The sequence below is a fragment of the Neofelis nebulosa genome, chromosome 6, assembly GCF_028018385.1.
Source record: "Neofelis nebulosa isolate mNeoNeb1 chromosome 6, mNeoNeb1.pri, whole genome shotgun sequence".
Taxonomy (NCBI): domain Eukaryota; kingdom Metazoa; phylum Chordata; class Mammalia; order Carnivora; family Felidae; genus Neofelis; species Neofelis nebulosa.
Window position 1 is genome coordinate 9124019 of NC_080787.1, and position 21481 is coordinate 9145499.

A 21481-nucleotide genomic window follows, 5' to 3' on the forward strand; every position below is an offset into this window, starting at 1 on the left:
TTTCTTTCTAGAGGCTTTTACAACTCAAGTCTCCTCCAAGAATCATCGGTACGAGGCTTCAAATGATGTTGCCTTGAACAGATGCTTGGGGCTTGTATAAGGCTTCAAAGAATAAAAGTAAAATGCTATGTTCACAGCAAGGTGAGAACCTGAGGAACCGGAATGATCTCTCCCCTATCTGGCCAGCGCCCCTTGTTGACGATCTGGTTCGCCCTGCGTTTCCTGCTGGACTGTGCACAAGGAACAGCGTGCCCCCAGAGCGCTAACCGCTTCGTTTATTCTTCCATGTCGCCGGGGGAACCTGAGCTTGTTCGGCCTCAGGATAGAAACTCTGAAGGAGTGACAGGTGCACCTCAGATTCCGCTCGTTCACATATTTTATTTATCCAGTGAAGGGAGACAGAAAAGAGAGACAGAACTGGAAGGTGGCACAGATTCTGAGAGAATACCGCGGTCGCGCGTCCCTCCGTTCGGTTTCGATCCACAGATCCAGTGAAAGTGCATAGGGACGAGACGAGCATCTTGCCGCAGCGTGAAACATCTTACTTGAGAGAGAAAACCCTTTTAAAAGTTAATACCGACTCACCTTGAGGATGGCTTACTTTTGTCTTTATAAAAACACGACAGCACTGTGTAAACTGCTGGGGTTGGATACTGACAGGTAAGTAGGTGCTGACTCAGAGTTTTCTGGGAGTGCAGATCTGAAACGGTCCCACTGAGGAGAGAGCCACGGGGACGTCGCAGACATGTCCTTGGAGAGACACGAGGACACACAGGAAAAGGGGAATCTCTGACACCGCAGTCCGGGATCTCTGTCACACAGATGGGGAAACTGAGGCAGGGAGGTTAAATCCCCCAAGGTCACACAGCTAGTCAGTCGTAGCATCTCGTTCCCTGGCCCGTGGACACTGCATAGATACCCCTAATGTTAATTTCTTCCCCAAGATTCTAAAGTTGGCAATTTTAGCTTTCCAAGTGCGGAGACAAAAAAAGAAAGAAAAAAACTGGAGAAAACAAACAAGCAAAAGATTTGTGGAGAACTCCAGTACGTTCGCATCTGATCTCAGTGACCTCATGTTAAGATGTCGTTAAAGGACTAACGTTTGGGTGACAATCAGTAGTAACGCGGGAGACGACAGAGTCACGATAACTGGGGGAGCTCCCAAGGGCGCCCGGGGGACACACGGAAGCACCCTCTTGGCAGCTTGGTGCAAGCAGACAGGTCGCCTCACCCCCACCTGAACCACCTGAACCACCTGCACGGAGCACAGGTGAGCTCAGCGCCCGGGCCGCCCGTGGCCGAGCCCCGGCGGGGGGCCAGTGAAGCCCAAGCCCCATCATCTCAAAGCCCGCCCCCGCCCCCTGTGAACACCGAGTGACCAGAGAGGGGAGCCTGGGGTGGGGCGCATTTCAGGTTGCCGCTACAGGCTGCACATTTTGAACCCTGGACAAAGTGACCGGAATCTTGGTTTCCCCCGGGCCCGGAGCTTTTGTGACGGGCTGGGCGTGGGCCTTGATGTCTGCAATTCGCTCTTTAAACTTCTGCTGAAGGAACTTTTCTTCTTGGGAGTAGCTCTTGGCGAACACCGACATCAGCAGGCACCCTGCCATGGACGTGCCCCCGAGGCAGAAGAGAACGGCCCCCGCCAGCTTGCACACGTCAAGAGCGCTGTTAAACTGGACAGCATGGGTGTCGACCACCACAAAATCGGCTTCGCCAAAGGCTTCGATCTTGGGGGGCACGAGAAAGCCCGCCGCCAGGACAGTCAGTCCAAGGATCACGAAGACCGTGCTGGAGATGAGTCCGACCTGGAGAAAGACACAGCCAAGCAGGACAGGGTGAGCTCGGTGCTTGGGCTCTCCTGAGCCCTCCCAGGGCAGACCTCGTTGTTGGAGGGAAGTTAATATTCCATTCCCACTCACCCCAAATTTTAGGAGAAGCCTACATAACTTCCCAGTTATAAAAGAAGGTGAAGAGGGACCTTTCTGATTTTAATACCGACTGGAATCTGCAGCACTGCCCTGATTTTCCCTCTGAGCTGTTCGTACGATGCTTTGCAGCTGACAAGGCCACCTTTGGCTTACGTGGTCTTCTTCGGTCTTTGTTTTTTTTTGGAAATATCTGGGTTAAAAAAATTCTTTTTAAGGTCTTATTTTTGAGAGAGAGAGAGACACACACACAGCGTGCGAGCAGGGGAGGGGCAGAGAGAGAGGGAGACACAGAATCTGAAGCAGCCTCCAGGCTCTGTCTGAGCTGTCAGCACAGAGCCTGACGGGGGCTTGAACCCATGAACCGGGAGATCATGACCTGAGCCGAAGTTGGGCACTTAACCGACTGAGCCGCCCAGGCGCCCCTCTCCTTTGGTCTTTGAAGAAGACTAAAGCAGGCCTGACATCCAGGAACTAGCCTAACTCTATCCACTAGACCTTGATGCCGTGGGAAGCTGGCCGGGAGCTCCCAGCGATGCCACACTGTTCTCCTTTGACAGGATTTGTGTCACAGAACATCAACATCAGACAGGCTCCTTCTGTACCCATGGCGAAGTGACACAAAACAAGTCTGTGTCATCATTTTGTCTAAGCGCAGACAAAAACAAGGTCATTGTGCAAACCACAAAATATCAAATGCCTTCCCTTCCCCCCATTCATATAAATGACGGCTGCTTCATTACCAAGTACAGCTTTAGTCCCACCCTGGTCTGCCCTCCCTATAGATAATACTTATTAATTATTTATTATCCAACCATAGAATCAGCCCTGACAATCCAGAGGGAACTCTGGCTCCTGTAGACCCCCTCCCCCCAAATCGCCCACCCAAGGCCCACATCCTAGAATACATCCTTCCTCATCCTCTTACTGAAATACCCTAGGAGACCCTCTGGTATCACCTCTCTCACTGTGATGAGTGATAAACTCAACTCGTCCAACATATAGGTATCTTTCTGGTGATTTGGACGGAGGTCACTGGCATAACTATTCACCCATTTCCCAAGTTAGTGGGAAGGAACCATGATTGCTAGTTTACAGGTCAGGAAATGTAGCCTTGAGGAGGGTAGGTCACTGCTAGCAAGTGGATGGAGGGATGGATGGATGGATGGAGTGGGGGAGGGATGGAGGGAGGGAGGGAGGGATGACAGCTAGCAAGTTGCGGAGTCAGGGCTAGAAGCCACAGATGTGAGCTCCAGGTCAGTGTCCTTTCTCCTCTCACATGTAGTTATTTGGGCTCCCCTTGCAGATGTTGAGAAGCTCTAGGAGTAGCAGGTGGAAGATGAGACTGCGTCAGCTCAGGTTGGAATAGAATGGAACACACTGAAGAGGGAGAGGATTGTTTGCTGTTTGGTGGCTTGGAGGTTGGGAATGAACAGATCCAGGCTTGGGTTCCAGCACTGCCAACCAGGACTTGAGTCATATGAGGAAACTTACTTAAACACTCCCACCGTTTGGGGCGCCTGGGTGGCGCAGTCGGTTAAGCGTCCGACTTCAGCCAGGTCATGATCTCGCGGTCCGTGAGTTCGAGCCCCGCGTCAGGCTCTGGGCTGATGGCTCGGAGCCTGGAGCCTGTTTCGGATTCTGTGTCTCCCTCTCTCTCTGCCCCTCCCCCGTTCATGCTCTGTCTCTCTCTGTCCCAAAAATAAATAAAAAACGTTGAAAAAAAATTAAAAAAAAAAACAAAAAACAAAAAAACCACTCCCACCGTTAATCTCCCCATCTACAAAATGATAAATGATAATCATACCTACTGCCTCGTGGAGTTCTGGCGAGGACTAAGTGAGGCCATGCTCAAAGGCACTTAGCCCAGTGCCTGGCTAAGCAGTAAGTAGCTATTATGGGATCTACTTGGAAATGCATTCTTGTGAAATGTTGGCCACAGAGCTACAACAATCTCTGGGCACTTGGACCCCAGAACAGCTAATATAGTTACTTATTTTTTAAACACATTTTCATTTTCTCCTATTCCTAGCCAAACGCATAACACCATTTAATCTAGAGCTTTGAATTTAAACTATATTTATTTAACTTATTTATTAAGTTTCAGGGTGATACATCAGTAATTCTTTATTACTTTGGATAGTAGAAGGAAAACATATTCCCAAATCTGTCGGAGAGCTAGCTAGTATTATTGGGTGTCTATGAAGACCTAGGCACAGTGTTTGATGTTTTTCACTTGATCATCGCCAGCATCTTACAAAAAGTAGGTATTTTTTTCCTACCTCACCTATAAGACCCTGGGGTTTGTAGGGTTGAAGAAGTGGAGGTCAAAGTCCTATAGCTAGCAGGTGGTGTGACTGGGCTCGAACCCAGGTCCCCTGCTCCACTTCTATTCTCCCCACCATAGTTCACCAGTTACTATTTGTACATTATCTGCTATTATTATTATTTTTTCAACGTTTTTTTTTTTTTTTTTTTTTAATTTATTTTTGGGACAGAGAGAGACAGAGCATGAGCGGGGGAGCGGCAGAGAGAGAGGGAGACACAGAATCGGAAACAGGCTCCAGGCTCCGAGCCATCAGCCCAGAGCCTGACGCGGGGCTCGAACTCACGGACCGCGAGATCGTGACCTGGCTGAAGTCGGACGCTTAACCGACTGCGCCACCCAGGCGCCCCTATTATTATTATTTTTAAAATTACAACAGTTTTAGTCACCATATAGGGACAGATTTCCATGATGGTAAAGAAATTGGAAAAGAGTCAATATAATGTCTTTTGAAAAAAAAAAAAAAAACCCAGAAACTATTCTACGTAAGATTTAAGCACTATAGGAAAAGTTGGGTTGTAAAATATAATATTTTGGATGGGTTTCTACATTTTTCTAAAAATGGAGGCAAATTCACCTCCAAAGACTAACCATTATTTATAACCTGAAAAATGAGTCACATTGGAAAATTCTGAATGCATAAACTAACTTAAATATCCATGGTGACATGCTTCATAATGTCACTAAATCACCTTCCTCCTTGAGAACTGGCACTAATTCTCAAACACTCAGGACTCTGCAGGAATGTATCCATCTTGGGTTCTGGGGTTCTGAAGAGCACCTAAGGTCAGTGCTCAGGTCTTCTATTTCTGTCTTGATCACCGCATCTCGCGTTCCCGCCTTGAACTCTATATCCTAACGGACTGGCTGGAACCTCCAGGCTGCTGACTGCAGAGCCAGGTGACCGATTCTCAGAGCAGCGCTGCTCCCCAACTGAGCAGTGCTTTATCGATTAAAATCCAGTCCTGGAAGCTCACTCAGAAGCTACAAGGCGAACCACGCTTTGCAGACAGCAGAGCTCTGGTCACTTGCAGAGCTGGAAAGTGGCTGGCCTCCCTGAGCCTTCTCCCTTTTCCCTGTTGAGTCAGAGTGTCAGAGAGGGGCCTGCCCTCCGTGGAGGGGGGCACGATGGTGGCCAACAGTCAACTCCCAGGATCTGGAAGGTGCCGTCCACACAAGTCTAAAGGGGACCTTCAAGACATGTGGCCAGAGAGGACCCTCAATGTTCTGAAAACACGCCAGGAAGAGCGAGGGATGGTAGGACTGGAGGGGCAGCCGTGGGATCTGAAGAACGCTATGTCTTAACTGAGAGTCTGACAGCGTGACAGGGGATGATGGGATGCATCGGAAGGAAGAAAGATTTGGGGAGTGAAGCCGTACAGAGCCGTAAAAATGGTCCCGGGACACAGTTCCAAGTTGAGGTGGTCCTCGGTCTACAGGGAAGGGGGCTCTATTAAATAGAGTTTTAAAAATGCAGCGCAGAGGTTCTTGGGGGCCTGGCTTTATGCAGAGAACTAGAACACCATGGGGTGAGGGGACCCTGGGACCTGGCGGGGCAGCCTGGTGCACCTGGTGGTTAGCTCAGCCCAGTGCCAAGAGAGAAGGGCCTCTCTCAGCTGTGACAGACCTCACAGATGGCCACAAGGACAGGGACTCCTGGCTGTGGGGAGGTGGGGGGATGTGTGAAAACCCAGTGTCTGTGGCTGGAAAGGGGGAACGGACTGGGAGGAGGACCTGGATTCCAAAGATCCTGCTGCTGGAGGCCACCAGCCAGAGCCTGCTGGAGCTCTGACCAACGTCCCCGTCACGTCACTGTCTCTGTGCAAGCCAATGAGGTCGGAGCACACCTCTGTTTACTCCTCAAAGCAGGCTGGCAGCCAGAGCAGCGGGCGCAGATGTTCGGGCAGAGAGGACGTGGTAATGACCACTGGAAGACAGAGCTAGCAGGGCAGGAGGAATGGGGAGGAGCCGGACAGAGCTGAATGTGGAAAGAGCCAGCTGGCCTCCAGGTAGCGCTCAGGGGAAGTACAACAAGACGGAAGTCAACCCCGAGGGATGTCCTGGCCTGACCTGCTTGTGGGGACCCTGGGCTTTACAGAACAGCAACCCCCGCCTGGCTGTGGTCCAGGTCCTTCCTCACACTTTACCTGGCCACCCACGTGGTCTTCTACCCTATGGAGGCTCTGTCCCTCCAGCCCGTGAACAGTCACTTGTTTCCATCTTCCAAAGCAATTCCGGATCCTTGAGTCTCCCTCTAGCTACTGCTTGAACTCATCCAACCCTTGATATCTGAGCTCAGTCCCACAACTCCACTGAAACTGGTTTCTCCGAAGTCACTAATGACCTCCTCGTTGTCAAAGCCAATTCGGGTTTTCTTTTCTTACTTCATTTAAATATTCTGTGGTCATTGATGTTAAGCACTGGGGTCTTCTTAAAACCTTCACCTATTTTCCCTGACACAACTGTCTCCTGTTTCTACATCTTTAATGACTCATTCTCAAACTGTTTTGCCAGATGTTTTTAAATTATTGGCGTTCCCCAGGGGTCCCCCTTGACCCACATCTCTTGTTCAAGATGATCTCTCTAGGGTTGAGTCTCTGGCTGTAGTTTCAACTCCTACTGATACACTGATGCCTTCCAACCGCCCGCTCTAGTCTGGATTCCCTTCCTGGGTGCTAGCCCTGTATTCCTGACAGCCAATAGGAGGACTGACACAAAAATGTCCCAACGGCTCCTCAGACCCAAAATATTCAAGCTGTCAGCACAGAGCCTGACACAGGGCTCGAACCCAGGAACCATGAGATCGTGACCTGAGCTGAAGTTGGATGCTTAACTGACTGAGCCACCTAGGCGCCCTGAGCTTCTCTCATTTCTAGTGTAAAACCAACTCCATAATATCTAGCAAAGCTTTGAAGAAAAAACCTAAGACAGAAGTTTAAACTCTGACTTAGCTCAGGGGGGAAACCAGAGTGATTGGGACAGATGGGAGGAGAGTCTTGAGAGAAAAGAGAGGGGCCAGAGTCACCCTCACGGCCAGCGAGGCTGTGGGGGTGGCAGTCTTACTTTGTACCTGCACACTGAGTGGAGCACCCTTTGAGAGGTTTCTGACATGGGCTGAGGAGAAGGTAAGGAGGGGAATGGCCCTGAGGTAAGCAACGCATGATCAGGGGTGAGTGGACAGCTCCCATTCCTTTATACCTGCCTTACTGAGGTGCTTGGCTGCACAAGCAGGTGGCAGCAGCCTTAGTCAAGGTCAAGTGCAAGGGTAAGAAAGAAAAGTGCCACCACAGCCTGATGGATTTCTGGGCAGCACAGTGAGTGGTAGGGAGTAGGTGGGACCAGGTCACAGGGGCTTTTGCAGACGGCAGGTGTTGCAGGCACTGGGATAAATTGGTTGTGGCTGAGGCAACCATGTGGTGATCCAGAAAGCCTAGGTTTATGAACTTGTCCCCTTGCTGTACTCAAGCTGGAAGGTTCTGGAGAAATTTCTATTTTTTAATTTTTTATTTAGAGATTTCGATTTCAGAGCCTTTCAAAGTCGTCTGTGATCGGGCCCTAGTTATACATTCCCCCGTTCACCTCTCGACCCCTCTCCTCCAACTTCTGAATGTTTGCCCCGGGCGTACTGAGCTGTCTGCGGTTTCCTGATCGTGCCATCATCTCTCACACACAGCTTTTGGAATAGATTTCTTCCTAGCAGGATGCCCAGTTCCCACTTGTTCACGGGTGATCTCTCTGGGGAGCCATTCTCCAGGCTGCATCGGATCCTCCCTGCCCCCAAGTCCCTGTGCTCCGGGTAAGTACCGTGACTGCTTTTAGGGCCATGTTTATCACGTTGTATCGTAACTGTCTGTGGACATGTCTACCTTCCTTATTTGTCTGTGGGCTCCTTCAGGTCAAGGCGGTATCTAACTCACAAGTGAAGAGTAGGGTCTTATTCACAAATGAATCCCAGAGCCTACCACGTAACCTTATACATAGTGGACATATAAACATTCGTGGAAAAGGAAAGATGGAAGGAAGGAAAGAAGGAAGGAAGGAACAACCTAAGGAAGGAAGGAAGGAAAAGGAAGGAAGGAAGGAAGGAAGGAAGGAAGGAAGGAAGGAAGGATGGAAGGAAGGAAAAGGAAGGAAGGAAAGAAGGAAGGAACAAACTAAAGGAAGGAAGGAAGGAAGTGGAAGGAAGGAAAAGGAAGGAAGGAAGGGAGGGAGAGAGGGGAAGGAAGGAAAAGGAAGGAAGGGGAAGGAAGGGAGGGAGGGAGGAGGGAGGATAGCATTGTGAGATACAGGTTGTGTAGATCCACGTGACAGGGCAAATATTCTAACTCGGGCCCATGTGACTCAATCTCCATGCTCATTAACCCTTCCATGCTGCTGCCTCCTAAGGAGCTGGCTTAGCGGCAGAGTCCTGCTGAGGCACCGCGGACTTAGCCCCTGGCAGGAGACCAACAAGACGTTAGCCCCACGTCATTGGGAACGCGGAAATGGGAAGCCCATTACTTGAACCACCTACAGATGCAGTTTGAAATGAAAGAAAAATACCATAAAAAAGAATCATAATGGAAACGTGCACAATCAGTGCTTTTCTCTGTATTGATACAAAGCACTTCATAAACCCACTGGAATACATTCACTCGTATTCCCCAGGAGGAAGCAGAAGACCAGTTCGTTTATTCCCTTGGTAGAGGTGAGTCTCTAAGACCATGAATTCCATGTATTCTTAGGTGATTCAGGTTGACTACAAGCTTCTGAATGCCCAGTCTGGTGTTTTGTGATTAGGATCTGGGTCTAGGATTTGGATTATGCTGAAATATCATCTGGCACAAGTCCAGGAGGCCATGGACTTTTGCCTATTTTTAGACTCTGAAGTAGGTCCAGCACAACAGGGAACAAATACTTGTGAATCTTGTTTGTGTAAACTAGAAGGGAGAAAGTCCTGAAATTCGAGTTCTGGGGTTGATAACTTACTGCAGGTTCTTTATTTTAAATCCATACCTATATCTTGTCTGACAGATTTACAGCTTCTCCAATCACACCGCGAGTGCTTTGGAACCACGAGAACACTTTCAATATCCTGTATGACAGTGGCATTTTACACTCTTGGCACAACAGATCTGTCAGGCAAATATTTGTTTTTTTGACACATAGGAAAGCAACCACCCACTTAACTGGGTAAATACAAGATGTGCCAAGCTTGGCTATGTATTTCATCTGTCCCCGCCAGTAAGGATTCATCAGAGATGACATTTCTACAGGGCAAGGATGCGGGCTCAACCAATTTGAATACAGACTACATGACAGTAGTGAGATGTTAAATTAATGCAGGTCTTGGGTAATCCGTATTAACAACTATGTTACCCAGTACTTTATTTATTAACTAGATTTCAAATTTTATTTCCAGTTCAGGACCCAGTGTGCCATATGACATCTGATAATAGTAGCTAATACACGAATGCTTGAGTGCACACTAGACATTGTGCTGAGCTCTTTGTAAGTATTATCTTAATTACCTCTCACAACTTTACCCAGTAGCATCACCATGAGGGCCCAATAAGGTCAGATAACTTGCCCAAAGGTACAGCCGATTAAATGGAAGAGCGGGGGTTTGAACCCATGTAATCTGGGGACAGAGTCTGTGCTCATAACCAGTATGTGACACTGCCTCTTATTAAACTGTATTGCCAATACATTGTAAGTGTCGGACAATATCAAGGTAAAACACTCTGGGATCTTCTGGGAGAGAGTTGAAGATGATCGGGATCCCCGAGCTGGAGGGGACCAGAAGCCCCGCCCTTACAGCTGTGTCTTCTCAGCATCACTTCCTAAATCCTTTCCCTTTTCTTGATTTCTAAGTGTTCAGACATCCCAATGCCCCCTTCTCCTCCATGTCCATATTCTCTTCCTGGGTCATCTTGTCTAGTCTGGCGCCTCTTATATGTTCTGTATGTCAGGGATTCCCAATCCGTGAGCTGCGTTTCAAGTGCCACCAGAGAGCCCCACTCACGTGTCTGATGTGATCCCCACAGGCAGCTCTGATGTATCATGGCCATGGTCAAACTCTCGGTTCCCCACCATCCCCACTGCTCTCCCTGTGTTCCTCATCCCGGAAAATTGTAACACCGTTCTCTAAATGGCTCAGGTTGCGTGCTTTGGAGTCATGCTTGACTCTTCCTACTTTCGTCTACTTCACTGCACGTCCTGATGGCTTGCTCTTCAAACTTCGTGCTAATTCGGACTACTTCTCCCCATCTCTACTACCACCATCCAAGCCATCATCATCTCTTGACTGGATTCTTTCATAGTGTCCCATATACCCTTGTCCTCCTATAACCTATTTTCCATACTGTAGTTAGAATGATCCAGTTAAAATATCAGTCAGATCATGTCACTCCTCCACTTAAAATGCTCAGGTGGGCTTCCCATCTCTCTCAAGGTAAAAGCCAAGGTTTTCATTATCATCCACAAGGCTCTAAATCATCTGTGTCCTGTTATTTTTCTGGATCCTTTTCCCCCCTCTCAATCCACTCCAGCCAGACTGCACCTCTTTGTTACTTTTCAAACACCAAATCTGTTCCCATTTCAGAGCTTTGGACTTGCTATTTTCCTGGCCCAGAAGGGCCTTCAGCCAGGTAATAGGTCTGTTCCCTGCACTCATGCTGTTATTTGCTAAGTGCCATCTCCTCCAAAGGGCTGTCTAGGATCAGCACACTAAGTTCCAGGCCTCTGTCACTCCCTGCCCTCTTGTCCCAGTTTATTTCTCTCCATAGCAGCTGTCACTACCTGACATTCTCTCATGTGGTTTATTTGTTTATGGTCCGTTCCCCACAATGGGTTGCAAAGGGCTTTCCTTTCTGTTCACCGCTTTAACCTCTAGCACTTTGCAACTTCTTGGCACGGAGCAGGAGCTCACTGATGACACGATGAGCGACCGAATGCACTGTCTGGTGGGACGCCTTCATTCAAAGAAGCTGGAGCTCACAGCCTCATGAGCACGGGTCTGGCAGAGGCAGGGCTGGCATACTGACCACTGTATTATGTCTCAGCATAACTCTCTCGCAGCACCCAAGGATTCCTTTTTCATAATTGCTGTAATTTGTTAAATGATAATTACCAAGCCTATGCGGGGGGTCGGGGGGGCTGGCAGTGTATAATGTTTTGCCTATGGACGTCCTCACGGTTGATGAATTTAGCGGCACATGAATAACAGTAGCAAAAATAGTTAACAATGATGACAGTGATACCTATTTATGTTTAACCTCTTTCCTTACCTTCCAGAATACTGAGCTCCACCTGTGAGGTGATCTCTGGATCTGGAAATCATCCTCATACTCCCAGATCGAGGTGGTACAGTCCTCATAAAACTGGTGCAGGTAGGACCGGACTCCGTAGCGCTGGTGCCCGCCCTCAGGGGCAGCCTGTGCTTGCTTGGTCCCACAGATGTTGCTGCAAGAACTCATCCTTCCCAGCTGGAATGACAACATCCACAGCCATCAGCCCTATGAGCTCTGGCTTCAGGATTAAAAGGCATATTAAAGGTGCGAACCAGGCTGAGTAACGTTAGTCTACTTCAAAGTCTATTTGAGCTTTTCTTAAAAGCTGCTCTGCTTTTCTACTTAATGCAAAATTACCCCCAAACACTCAATGACTAGAAACTGGTTCTCCATAAATGAAATGAGACATAATAGCACAGCTCACTTAAATTATGCAGAAACTTAAGCATGAAGCACACGAACGAAGGCAAGAAGCTGAGATTTTTCACTGTGTTGACAAGAAATCTTTAATCCCGTAGAATCCAGTCGTCTTTACACTCACGTGTTAAAGAATTAGGCAGGTACTCTCCCTTGCTACAGATGGAATTTGTCTTGGGTTGTCCTCTCGGATGCTTAACCATGTTCCCTTGTGGAAAATACATAGTTTACTCTTAGCAGTTTGCAGTTTTGCTTTTAGATCTCATGGATCGTGTTCTAACATCTTAGCTAATGGTCAGGTTGTACAGAAGCTGTGTTTGAAAGCTGCTGAGCAGCGACGCTTCATGCTTTATTAATCACAAATGGCTCAGCCACTAATTTACACCTCACTGACTCTAACACTAGATATTTAAGTCGTTATTTGTGGATACATCTGTCCATGTGGGATGATAGAGCATAATGGACAGGGTAGACCCAGCCTTTCACTGCGTTGCATGAAGTGGCTAGTATATGCGAGAAGCCAGGGGATTGTTAATGAAAGTGCATACTGAGTGGGCTGTTTGGGTCTCTGTCCTCTTAAAGATGACAATTTCTGGGGTTCCAGTGTGGCTCAGCCGGCTGAGCATCCGACTTTGGCTTAGGTCATGATCTCACGATTTGTGAGTTCAAGCCCCACGTCAGGCTTTGTGCTGACAGCTCAGAGCCTGCTTTGGATTCTCTGTCTCCCTCTCTCTCTGCCCCTCCCTCACTCTCTCAAAAATAAATATTAAAAAAAGATGGTAATTTCTACCTGATTTGACCTAATCAATACCCTTGGAGAGAAGCATTTGGTTATTAATTCATGGGGGAAAAAAAAGGAATTGTTGAGAGACAGCAATTTTGGTGAGTGAGGGAATTCTCAGTAATTCTCTGTTTGATATTTGGTTTCCTTCTCTCCATATAGGCAGATAAATATGTAGCTGGAAATGTGAAATACTTGTTTAGATTTTCCAGTTATCCTCCAGATGGTTTTCCCTGTGTGGACATAGTCTCAAAGTAACAAAGTGAGGAACGATGTAGAAGGGGTCTCACAGAGCCTGCCTTGTAATCCAGGCTAACAGAAGACATATTAAATGTTTCTAATTACTTATCAAGAAACCACATAGTGATATGTATCTATCAGCAAGGAAAAAATTAACCTAAAGGTCCGGCAAGTGCCCCTGTGTGGCCACTTAGTTTGGTTGGATAGAATTATGCGGCAAAAATCAAAGTTGAAGCTAGAGATAGTTAGCATTTTCCTGTCCCATGGCCACAAAGCGAATCCATAAGATTATCTTGTAAGGTGTGCTGTTAGCCAAAAACAGGTTCTGGTTAGAAAATGTAGTCAAATTCATGAAGAAAATGGCCCCGATCTTAGAAAAATGATGCAGACATATGCTACTGATGGTGACCTCATATTTTTTTTTTTTTTAAAATTTTTTTTTTCAACGCTTTTTATTTATTTTTGGTACAGAGAGAGACAGAGCATGAATGGGGGAGGGGCAGAGAGAGAGGGACACACAGAATCGGAAACAGGCTCCAGGCTCCGAGCCATCAGCCCAGAGCCTGACGCGGGGCTCGAACTCACGGACCGCGAGATCGTGACCTGGCTGAAGTCGGACGCTTAACCGACTGCGCCACCCAGGCGCCCCTATGGTGACCTCATATTTTTAAGTGTTGGTCACTATGTTTGGTGACTTTCTCCCCGTTTCAGATATGGCAGCCAGGAGAAATCACCCAGGAAGAGAGGGCAGGGGAGGAGATTAAAACATTTCTTTTCTAACTTTTAAACATTTCACAAGGATATTATTTCATAAAAAATAAAGATTTTAGAATGTACTTTGCCTGATTAGAGCAGCAAAGCCTGATGGATCTAATTCTTTTGTTAACCTAGTTTCCATATTTTAAATGTTAGGATGATCTCTTCAGTACTTTTAACTTGATGCTTACACAATGAAGATGATTTTTTTTTTTTTTTTTTTTTTTTTTAATTTATTTTTTGGGGACAGAGAGAGACAGAGCATGAACGGGGAGGCGCAGAGAGAGAGAGGGAGACACAGAATCGGAAACAGGCTCCAGGCTCCGAGCCATCAGCCCAGAGCCCGACGCGGGGCTCGAACTCACGGACCGCGAGATCGTGACCTGGCTGAAGTCGGACGCTTAACCGACTGCGCCACCCAGGCGCCCCCACAATGAAGATGATTAATAAGGGCCTATTACTAATGATACATAAGTAGGATAATTTTAAAGGCACTTTCTTTTAAGACATTGTAATAAAATTTCGGTCAAGGGATGAGATGGGAGCCATATGTGACTAATTCTGCTTTGTCATTGAAGAAACTGAGGCACAGGAAAGTCATCTTCTAAAGGTCACACACCATGAGTCAGGGAGGAGACGAAATGTGACAATACCGAAAGCTGGAGTATGGACTGAATCATGTACTTGCATCATCAGACCAACTCATCCAAATATGTATTTTCAGGTTTCCTACAAAGCCTCAGAGACTTTAACATGGAAAAAGGACAAAAATAGGACAGGAGCAAAAATAAATCCCTCATAGCAATAGTAGGAGTTATTTTCCTTCGATGCTGAAGTCATTTTTTCCCTCAGAGTCGAGCTTCGATGCAGAGCAGGGCTGTGACATATTGTAGTCCTACCCGCACAGCTGTTTCCGATACACGAGGTCGAATGTTTCTGCTTTATAGGAGAAGACTCAGTAATCCAACTTTGTTAAACAAAATATGGGTAAAATCATAAAAGAGACAGAAAGTGTCATAAAACAAATGTTCTTTGGGCTTGAGTGATGGAAGGCTCTACTCTAAGTCGGAATGGATTTCCAGTGATGTTAGATACATTTCAGGAAAGGAATCCCAATGGGCCTTATTTACTTCTCCAGACATACAGAGCAGAAGAACGTGGCCTATGCTTTGCTAGCCACACAGGACACAGAGTGGGTTCTAATCCTTGTTCTTGATCTACAATGTATTGGTCATGATATGGCAGGCAAACTCATTAACCTCCCTGAGCTTAAGTTTTATCCCCCTTAAAATGAGATGGCTGAGCCAGATAACCTCTAATTCCTTTGAGATACTTTTCCAGGAGTCTTTGGTCATGCGTTTACAGAAGGGGTCAATTATTTTTGTGGGATAAACACCTGGGTCTACTGTTTTCCCACCTCCTCCCGTACTCTCACTGATGGATTGTCAGATTGTCCCCAATTCTTGACCATTGTAGTACACGTGAAGCTTCAGTTTAAAAGAGCGTATAAGCTATTAGCGAGGCCAATGACTTGGCATTAAGTAGCCTAAATGGCTGTGTATTGTTTGTCTGTTTAACAACTTACTTCAGTATTGCGTATGATGCCTAAATGGTACAGGGGGATCGCAGGTATTACAGGTTAGGCTCCAGATGCCCAGAAGAAAGCAAACATCATATAAAACAAGTCAAATGAAGGTTTTGGTTTCCCGGTGCATATAAATGTTATTTTTACATGATCCCGTCGTCTATTAAGGGTGCAATAGCATTATGTCTAAAAACATGTACATACCTTAAGTGAAAAAAAAAACTTTATTGCTAAAAAATGCTAACTGTCCTCTGAACTTTCAGCGAGCCATAATCTTTTTGCTGGTGGAAGGTCTCAGCCTCAATGATGGTGGCTGCTGACTGATGAGGGTGGTGGTTGCTTAAACGTGGGGATGGCTGAGGCAATTCCTTAAAATCAGACAACAATGAAGTTTTCCACATCAATGGACTCTTTCTTTGAGTTGAACTCTAGTGACCTCTCCAGAGGTGTTGATGGGCCTACTTTCAATATTGTTGTGTCTCAGGGAATAGGGGGCCCAAAAAGAGGGAGACAGATGGAGGGACGGCTGTCAGTAGAAGAGTTAGAAGACACAGGACATTTATTGGTTAAGTTGCTGCCTTATATGGGGACACTTCCTGGCGCCCCAAAACAGTTAGAATAGTAGCATCAAAGATCACTGATGGCAGATCACTGTAACAAATAGAGCGGTAATGAAAAGGTTTGATTAAATCTGACAAGAATCACCAAAAATGTGACACAGAGACAGGGAGTGAACAAACGTGTTGGGAAAATGGCACCGATAGACTTGTTTCACCACAAACCTTCAATTTGTAAAAAAACACATTCTCTGCGATGCACCTTTAAGCAAAGCGCGCATGAAATGAGGTCTGCCCATAAGTCTCTGGGGATCTTAGAGGTTCCATACATCTTTCCAAATATGTAACTTATTGGATTCATTCTTAGAGGAGAATGATCACGAGAACAGGAGTTTTAAAAGATATCCTGTTACAGTGAGGATTTTGGTACAAAAACATTACATTCCTCATAAGGAAGCCACTAACTGTTTGTCCCAATAAAGAAAATGTTACACCTATTTATTTATGTATGTAAAAAATTAAAAAAAAAACATTTATTCATTTTTGAGAGGCAGAAACAGAGCACAAGCCGGGAAGGGGCAGAGAGAGAGAGAGGAAGACAACAGAATCTGAAGCAGGCTCCAGGCTCTGAGCTGTCAGCACAGAGCCTCAGAGTCCGATGCGGGGCTCGAACTCACGAACCGTGAGATCATGACCTGAGCTGAAGTCGGACACTTAACCGACTGAGCCACCCAGGTGCTCCTAATGCTACGGCTATTTAGAATCTACCTGGTTGACTGACATCTCTACTATCATAAAGAGGATATATGGTGTCACTTCATAAAGTCACTTTAAAAGCTGGGTAATTAGTATGTAATAAACTTGGGCTGATAAGGAATGGAAGGTATGTACAAAGGCTTTTTAGCTTGGCTCAGCATGTACTTAGTGAGCAAGCTTTCATGAGAAATCTGGTGTTTGCAATCTGGATAGCTAGAGTAGCAGCTGCAAAAACAGTAATGTTGTATCTTTGACTGTCGTTGAGTGACGGATTCTGGAGGGCTCTTTTCTTCAGAGAAAGCCTTAACGTCCCAGGAGGTGCGTGAATGGGGGGCGTGGGTGGTGAGTGGAACTCTTCTCCAGGGTTGTACTTAAATGAGTCCATGTGAGTATTCCTTTTATAAACACCCCAGGGAGCCTGTTGTGTCCTGGATGCCAGCATGGCCATCATGATGGAGAACAGGCAGCCTTAGCATCTGGCTGTTTGGTCATCTATGAAGACGGAGTTATCTTCATTCTCCGGGAAGGACGTTCTAGGTGTTAATAGGTGAGGATCCATCCATGGTTGTTTTCTTCTTCTTCTTCTTCTTCTTCTTCTTCTTCTTCTTCTTCTTCTCCTTCTCCTTCTCCTTCTCCTTCTCCTTCTCCTTCTCCTTCTCCTTCTTTTTCTTTTTTAAGGTTTATTGATTTTTGAAACAGACAGAGGCAGAGTGCGAGTGAGGGAAGGGCAGAGAAAGAGAGGGAGACGCAGAATCTGAAGCAGGCTCCAGGCTCGGAGCTGTCAGCAAAACTGACTGAGCCACTCGGGTGACCCTTTGGTTTTCTTCTTTTTATAACCTGTCTGTGGTATCTGTCTCAACTGTATGTAGTTATACATTAAAATGGGTATTCAATTCTTGGCAGTACAGCACACCTATCATGTCCCCCAGACCCACAGGCAGAGACAATCAGACCTTAACTCCCCACCCAAACTCTTCTGAGAGGCTTCCTGGAATTAGCACACTCAATGTCAGCCCTCTATTACTCTTTATCTTCTCGTCCAAATTTCTTTCTTTTCATAGTGCTTGTAACTATCTGGTGCTCCATTACGTGGTCTATTCGTTAATGGTCTGACAGACTGTGTACTTGATAGACTGTGAGCTTCATGAGGGTAGGGGCTTTTCCTGTCCTGTTGACAAGCACTTTGAGTTGAAACTTCTTGGCACAAAGCTGTACATGGGTTGGTGCGGATGATGGCCTGAGTGGTCCTTCCTTTTTCATTCCTCCCTCCCTTCATTGTTTTTACAGCACTAATTATGTGCCAGACTATGAGAGGATAATAAGATGAGTGGGGCAGTCTGCTCTCAGTGGACACTTAGATTAGATGGAGAAATGCTTCTGAAGCAAGAAATGCAACAAAAGGGGGCACCAAAACCAGGTATTTGCAGTGAGTGGTGATTTCTCTGTGCACATGCTAAGAATGCCTTGAACAATTCCTCTGTCAGCAAGTAAACCCATATTCGTATTATTATGATCTCTATGTCTACCAATATATTACAGTACCAATTTGCTGGAAATTTGAATTTCAGTCAAGTAAATGCAATTACTTTTTATTTTATTTGGAAAAGGTTCATAGCCATGGAAATAGAAATAAGTCTTTATGCCTCATGAAACTCCAAGAACACCACAGACTTTATATTATTTGTCTTCATGGTCTCCTTGAGAGAAGAGAGGCAGAAAATTGAGGCGCCAAAGAGATTAGTGTTTTCCGTGGCTCCATGTGTGAGTCAGTGGTGAGGCCAGGCACGGGCCCTGTTCTATTTATTCTCTTTGAAATATCATTCAATTTTTCATACTGCTTTTCTCTCCCATAAAATCATTCTGAGATAATGAGAGTGACGTTGCCATTAGAGCCACTTTTCCACAGAGCCAGTGCTGCAAGGGATAGGCACAGACCTGATTTAGATCATCGATCCAACACCAAACCAAAAGGCCAATTTGCTTAAAGGACTCAGTTAGCCTCAGTGTGGACACAGGAAGGCATGAGAGCCTACTAACAGGTTTTTCATTTTTAAATCAGGCATTCTGGAATTGCATAGGCATGACCTTAAAACTTGAAAATGTGTTTCTACCAACAGATCATTTCAGAGGTATTTTATTGTCTTGGAACAGTACTGGGAGGGATTGTGGCTCCTTATGATGAACTTTTTAATACCTTCTAAGTCAGGGGATATGTAGCACTTCGACAATTTTTTAAAAAGGGATAATGATATGCAATAATCTTATTACTTTACTTCTTCAAGATGTGTTTTTAAGTAAGGCATACAACGTCAAAAACCACATGGAGAAGAGAAAACCTATAATCTCCTTAAACCTCTTATCTACATGAAAACCAGAAGGTGCTTATGAATTTACATGTGACAAGGTTTGAGTCTCACCTTTGAAGTTTTCCTCTTCCTCTTCTCCTTCTCCTTGTTAGTCTCTGACCTTTCTTTCTTAACGGCACATCCTTCAAACCTATTTAAGGAAAAAAATCTCTGCAGAATGCGATACAGATAAAAATCTAAATTTCATAAGCCATTCTTATGACCTGTAGAGAGTCATTTTAATGTTGACGAACATATTGATAAAGGACTTCTTGTTGAAGAGTGGGGAGATACTTGTTTTCACAAAAGTATTCATATTTTATAACTTTTCAGGGGGTTCTCATGAGACTTTTACAGGGTAGATGAGACAACATAAATGAAAGGGCTTTGTAAACTATAACACACTATACACATGCTATTCTTATTTTGGTACAATTCTATTCCACTACTCAATAATACCAACTAGACTAATTCATGTGTATTTTAAAAACTCTAAATACAAAGTTTGTTTGCTCCCTGGGTACTCTAGAACTGATTCGTTGCCTGTTCCATTATATTATAAAATACATTAACCTTATAGCCATTGTATTTTCTGATCTGTTTACATGCATTTTAGACTTCTTAAGGTTCTTTAGATGATTTACTCATTGGGTTGATTTTTACTCCTATATCCATTTCTTCCTATCAGGATCATTTTACTTTCCATCTGCCTAAGAAAAGCAGGTGCCCATGCAAGATTTAATTAAAAAGCCATTGCCAGCTATAGAACTATTGGCTTCCTACATTACTCTAATCATGAAATAAAATAATAGCTGGGTGATGTTTTTCAAGAGGTCATTAAAAATTCTTTCTGAAGAATACTTCTCCATCCATTTGCAAGAGAACCTCAAAGACTTGAGGTGAGCAAACCTAGGTGAGGCCTGACAAACTGTGTTTAGTATTTACCAGTTTGAGTTGATATGAACCACAGTCAAACCTTCTTCAAGACTCATTTCTTTGCTCTAAAATTTTGTTTTGCAGATGGTATGTGAGCAGATTTTGGTGAGAAAAAGACAAATTTTATTAGAATCCTGGATCTGGATAAGTAAAAGAAAACAAGTCCTCCCCCCCCCCCCCACTCCCTGCCCTCCCTCCCTCTCTCTCTCTCTTTCTCTCTCTCTCTCTTTCTCTCATCAGTGCCTGTCTCTCTCATTTAAACGTCCTTTCATTTTATCTGTCGCCTTCCCCTTTTCTCTGAAGGAAGTGACTCCACACATGCCCTTCACTAAAGGCTGGCCTGGTCTGGAGCCCAGGGATCTCTCCAACGTGCTGAAAACATTTCTGCTACAGAGCCAGGAGCCAGTAATTAAGTAGACACCAGCTGTTTAACTCCAGCTCTGTTTTCCTTGAGGTCATCAGCTTTGGTCTCACCCCCACCCAACTCCTCTTTCTAATTAACACAAAGAAGTAGGTCCTGAGATTATATCGAAGCACTCACGTATCTTTGAATATGGCAAAGGAATGGGGAGGGCAAGCGAGGGTTAAATTCAGCTCGGAAAACAAATCAAACCAGCTTTGCAAACTCCAAATACGTACATTTGACTCTTACCTAATATATAACTTTTCTTTTCTCCCGGGAAAGTTTTCCCTGTATACCTCCCCACTTCTTACGTAACACAAACCACAAACCACAAAAGCATGCAGTTGGCGACCCCTAATTTGCATGTGTGCACGGATTTTAATGTGCATGCTTTTTATAGAGATGTGTCCACAAATAATAGACGTGAATGAGTAAGGAGTACGTGTGACAGACACAGAAAGAACATGAATATTTGTGCGCGAGGAGAGAGGAAGGAGAGTGAGGGAGGAGAGGGAGAACCGGAGAAAGACGAATGGAGCGTAGAAAACCGCTCCTGGGGTCCGCAAGGCTTTACCTGTCCCCTCCGATCCCCTGACCCGTGGAGCAAGTGCAGCCAGCTAGCCGCAGATCTCTCGCTGGGGTCCCATCATCGCCGCCGCCTTCGCCGCCGCCGCCGCCGCCGCAGCTCCCGCCTTGCGGAGCTCAGCCCGCTGGTGATTGACAGCTGGGCGGCCCGCGCGCCCGAGGCCCGCGCAGCTGCGGCGGCCGCCGGAAGGGCCACGTGCGTCCGCCGGGCGCGCTCCGGCGGCGCGTGGGCGGGGCCCCGCCGGGCGCGTGCGCCGTCCGGTCCCCGCCTGGTCGCGCTCTGGGAGGGAGCGGGGGCGGGGCGGCCGGCCGTCTGGGCGGCGGGTCGCTGTGTCCTAGGGAAGCGTCGCAGCACCCGGAGCATGCTCTGCCCTCCTGCCCTCCTGGTGCCTTCTCCCGCCCAGCACAGCGCCTGGCCACAGCAGGTGCACTGCACGCTTATTTTTAAAGTGAATGTTTGCGTCTTGCGCCGCCGCCCCATTTGGGATACATTTGGGGGTGTGCAGAGGCTTCTCCGGACCCTTGAGTTTTGTCCTTGGTGAGACATGAGGTGAGGAGCCCCTCTGAAAGAACCTTCTGGCAGTGTCACCCCTGG

The 21481-nt window shown here is 46.3% G+C and overlaps 1 protein-coding gene across 2 annotated transcripts; it reads right to left on the reverse strand.

Moving 5' to 3' along the window:
* Nucleotides 1–358: 358 nt before the first annotated feature.
* Nucleotides 359–21053, reverse strand: NRSN1 (neurensin 1). 2 transcript variants are annotated; one of them, XM_058732853.1, is made up of 4 exons: nt 20876–21053; nt 19035–19113; nt 11523–11763; nt 359–1808 (listed from the first exon to the last, which is right to left on the reverse strand). In XM_058732853.1, exons 3-4 carry the CDS (start codon nt 11733–11735, stop codon nt 1410–1412), a joined length of 612 nt encoding a protein of 203 aa, XP_058588836.1. In that variant the 5' UTR covers nt 11736–11763; nt 19035–19113; nt 20876–21053; the 3' UTR covers nt 359–1409. The 2 variants fall into 2 exon arrangements, with proteins under 2 accessions (XP_058588836.1, XP_058588837.1); XM_058732854.1 differs by having other exon boundaries at nt 11523–11720; nt 20876–21046.
* Nucleotides 21054–21481: the final 428 nt, after the last annotated feature.

Bases quoted from the DNA above. Each gene is read 5' to 3' on its own strand.
- NRSN1 (XM_058732853.1), bottom strand. From the start codon at position 11,735: ATGTTGTCATTCCAGCTGGGAAGGATGAGTTCTTGCAGCAACATCTGT. The intron at 1,809-11,522 runs GTAAGGAAAGAG...GTCTTTCTCCAG, and splicing joins GGAGCTCAGTATTCTGGAAG to GTCGGACTCATCTCCAGCAC.